The sequence below is a fragment of the Littorina saxatilis genome, linkage group LG1 (assembly GCF_037325665.1).
Source record: "Littorina saxatilis isolate snail1 linkage group LG1, US_GU_Lsax_2.0, whole genome shotgun sequence".
NCBI classification, from domain to species: Eukaryota; Metazoa; Mollusca; class Gastropoda; order Littorinimorpha; family Littorinidae; genus Littorina; species Littorina saxatilis.
Genome location: NC_090245.1, coordinates 76,488,004 through 76,492,244, shown reverse-complemented (window position 1 = coordinate 76,492,244; position 4,241 = coordinate 76,488,004). Strand labels below are relative to the sequence as shown.

General features: G+C 35.1%; 1 protein-coding gene across 1 annotated transcript in view; it reads left to right on the top strand.

The window, feature by feature from the left end:
* Positions 1 to 4,054: 4,054 nt before the first annotated feature.
* LOC138947765 (ryncolin-1-like) overlaps positions 4,055 to 4,241 on the top strand; it is a 4,661-nt gene continuing 4,474 nt past the window's right edge. Inside the window, exon 1 of the mRNA XM_070319357.1 lies at positions 4,055 to 4,159. Within this exon, the coding sequence (XP_070175458.1) occupies positions 4,055 to 4,159 (105 nt within the window). The remainder of the gene's footprint in view (positions 4,160 to 4,241) is intronic.

Sequence of the window (4,241 nt, the reverse complement as noted above, 5' to 3'; positions counted from 1 at the left end):
ATGGCGTTCCACATAATTGCTCCAGAATATGATTGTAGGTGCATTCCCTGACATAATTCGATACATCATCCCACCTTTGTTATATGCAAATCTATCTTTGATAGGAAGAATTTGCAATCGTTTATAATTAGTCATGGAAAGAGATGTATTTTTTAAAATAGTTAATTTAACAGCTCGTCTATGTAAACTGCCCAAGTGTTTCAAAGTATTTGCACTTGCAGAGTCCCACACTGTGGAAGCATAGTCAATAGCTGACTGAATATGTGCCTGAAAAAAACCCAGTTTTCTTGTGCGAAGGTCTAGAAAGTGTTCGATTTTTGATAACTGAAATATTTTTTTGGATGTGTTTTTACAAAGTGTATCTACATGTTTTGACCAAGACAGGTTATAGTCAATAGTTATTCCCAAGATTTTATGGCTATCAACTTCGGTAACATCTTGATTTCGTATTAGCAATGTCGGAAATCCAGATGTTAGATTTTGTCTTTTTTGCCTCGTGGTAAGTAGCATGCATTTAGTTTTATTTGGATTCAGTGACATATGGTTTAGTTCTGACCATTCAAGTAATCGATCAATGTTTTCTTGGAGGATATTTGCTAGTTTAATAAGATCTTGGTGACTAGAATGAATTGTAGTATCATCTGCAAATAGTTCACACATGCATTTTACAAATAGAGGTAGGTCGTTTATATATATATAGAAAATAGTAATGGACCAAGAATAGAACCTTGTGGTACTCCAAACCTTACTGTTTGCTTACAAAAGTATGATTGTTTCAGATAAGTACTTTGCTGTCTGTAGGAAAGATGTTACAATGTTTATGGAATCTGTTGCAATTTCATATATCTCAAGTTTTTTTTATAAGGAGTTTATGGTCAATTAGGTCAAAAGCTTTAGCAAAGTCAACAAATAGAGCAGCACAGAACTGATTATTATTAATGTTTGTCAGCTATTGGTCTACTAAACTAATAAGCGCTGTTTGACATGAGTGTTTTTGCCTAAAACCTGATTGATTATCATGGATCAATTTATTATTCTCAAAGTGAGAAAGGATGTGTTTATTGATATGTTTTTCAAGAGGCTTCGAAAGGATTGATAGAATTGATATTGGTCTATAATTTGAAGTATTTGTAGTATCTGCATTTGTAAACAGGAATCGCTTGACAAGTGGCCCCCTTCATCCCTCCCTTCCTCGTCCTGATATGGCTCTGCGTAGTCGGCTGGACGTTAAGCAACAAATAAACAAACAAACAAACAAATTTGTAGTATCTCCTGATTTAAAGAGAGGAATCACTTTAGCCTGTTTGAATTGTTTAGGAAAATAGCTTTTATCAATACAAAGGTTATAGATAAATGTCAATGTATCTGTGATAATTGGAGCTGCCATTTTTATAATTTTTGCATCCAGACCATCTATGTCACGTGTTCCGGTTTGTTTTAGATGCTGAAAATGAGAGTAAACATCCAGTATAGTCATTGGTGGCAGTGTATGCTGAAAATGTATCTGTTTTGAATTGCAGTATTCCTTTGAATGTTCTAAATTATTTGACTGTGTCCGATCACAAGAAATTACTTTATCAGCAATTTTTGAGAAAAATTTAATGGTCATTGAGTGTATCTGTAGAAATGTCAACTATTTGGGAAGATTTTGTTGAAGTTTGTTTCTTTGTTTGTGAGTTGGTTAATTGCTTTCCAGATAGATTTTGAATCTCGTTTAGATGTAATGAGATGTTGAAATATTGTTTTTTTACGTTTTCGTTTCAAGGAATTTACCTTATTTCTTTGATGTGTGTACTCTTCGTGGGTACAGGGCCGGACCAAATGAGTTGTAAGGGGGGGGTTCCTCCTTTTTTGGGGGGCAAATCAGCGAAGTGGCGAAGCCACAAGAGGGGTCCGGGGGCATGCTCCCCCGTAAAATTTTTGAAAAACGGTTAAAATCTGTGCAATCTGGTGCATTCTGGGCCTTGTTTTGAGGGTTAAGAGCAGCATTGTTTTGGTGCTAAAACTAGTAAAAAAAAACCACACTCAAAGCAAGGTACATGCTTTTTCCAGGGGTGGGGTTCCGGAACCCCTGGAACCCCCCCTGGGTCCGGCCCTGGGGTACCATGTTTTTTTTAAGAAGTCACGGTAATTTGCAGCATTTTCTATGTCTTGGTCGATCCATTTGGGTTTTTCTGTCTGCTTTACTCGATGTGTTTTCAGTGGTGCATGTTTGTTGTAAATGATAATGAAAATAGATGTCCAAAACTCTAAAGCTTCGTCAGGATTTGTAAAATTGTAAGTATTTGAAAGTGGGCTATTTTTGAGATCAGAAAGAAATGCACTTTCACTGAAATGAGAGAATGAACGATATGTAATAGTTTTGTGACCAACCTTTGGAATTTTAACCCCGTTACGAGACCAAGTGATACAAATGGGAAAGTGGTCACTGGCCGAAAAAAAGGGTACATATGTTTCTTTGATATGACGTTTTTCAGAAACATAAATATGATCAATGAGTGTTTTAGAATTGGGAGTAACTCTAGTTGGATTTTGGATCATTTGATGTATATTTAATAGATTAATAGTGTCCAACCAAGTTTTATTTTGTTTCAGAAGATCAATATTAAAATCTCCTAGAAGAATTATTTCTTTTGATTCATTTGAAACTGTATTCATCATATCCATGAATTCATCCTACCAGTGAACCTTTTCTGCTGGATTTCGGTAGCAAAAACCAACAATGATTGGTGCTGATCTTTTTAATCCTATTTCTAACCAAATGCCTTCTACACCAGGTGTTTCAAGATGTTGAAGACGCTTGTAAATTATTGATTCGTTAATATAAACTAACAAGCCAGTTTCTAAGTGTTTTGTAGAATCTCTTCGTAATGTATTTTAACCTGAAATGGAAATATCTCAATCAGGTATGATGTTAGATAGTCAAGATTCCGTAAAGCCAAAAATGTGAAAGTTGTTACCGTTGTTAGAAATTAAAGATAATATGTCTGTTATTTTGTTATATGCATGGTTAATGTTTAAATGGCCGATATGGAGTCCTTCTTTGAGAAGCCAATGATTTTGACAATTATTATTTGAAGATGCCATAAGATTAGTTTAAAAACCAAACAAAAATTTACGATGATGGAATATGGATGAAGCTGAAATGTGTACAAATGAAATATAAACAAATATAGTTCATAAACACAATTCTAGATACAATATAACAGATTAATTAATGTTGTAGTATAAACAACAATGTCACAATATGCAATAGTTTTGAGTTGGTGATGAAGTCCTTTTTCTTCTCTCAAAGAATAATATTGCAATCACTGAATTTTAGTTAAGTTAACAATGTCACAATATGCAATAGCTTTGAGTTGATGATGAAGTCCTTTTTCTTCTCTCAAAGAATTGCAATCACTGAATTTTAGTTTAGTTAACAATGTCACAATATGAAATAGCTTTGAGTGGTGATGAAGTCCTTTTTCTTCTCTCAAGGAATTTCAATCACTGAATTTTAGTGTCGATAATACAAAAATCCGTTAGAAGATTGGCCGTGAGCAACAAATATTCAAACTAATATTTATAATAATATTTATATAATAATAGAGAGAGAGAGAGAGAGAGAGAGAGAGAGAGAGAGAGAGAGAGAGAGAGAGAGAGAGAGAGAGAGAGAGAGAGAGAGAGAGAGAGAGAGAGAGAGAGAGAGAGGGAGAGAGGGAGGGAGGTAGATATAGAGAGATTTTGTGTCTGTGTTTGTTTTTGTTGTTGTTGTAAACATGATTGTGTCTGTTATTATTGGGCAATTCAGTGTTCACCTTTTGTTTTAATGTGAGTTTTTGTTTCAAATTAAAGACTGCATGTCTACTAGAGTAAGCTTTTGTGTCTCGTTTTGCTGCCCTGGGGAACAATGTCGTTAACTGTTGTATATAGTGTCTTCGTTGAAGTTTTGTCTATCCTGCGGTAAAATCTCTCATTTTCCTCTTTACAAGGAAAAGCATTGAATGGTATAGAAACTATTTGAAGGCACATAACATTCTTTTCAGTAACGAATCATCACTGTAAAGATTTGATGGACCATGGGCAGACAACCAGCGGTGTCTACACTGTCTATCCTGATGACGTCACACCGGTCAGTGTCTACTGCGACCAGGACACTGGGGGCGGAGGCTGGGTGGTGAGTGTATAGTCATCTCTTCTATGACGGCTTACTAGTGCCAAAACCTCATAATTGTAATTTTCCCTTGATAATTACCATT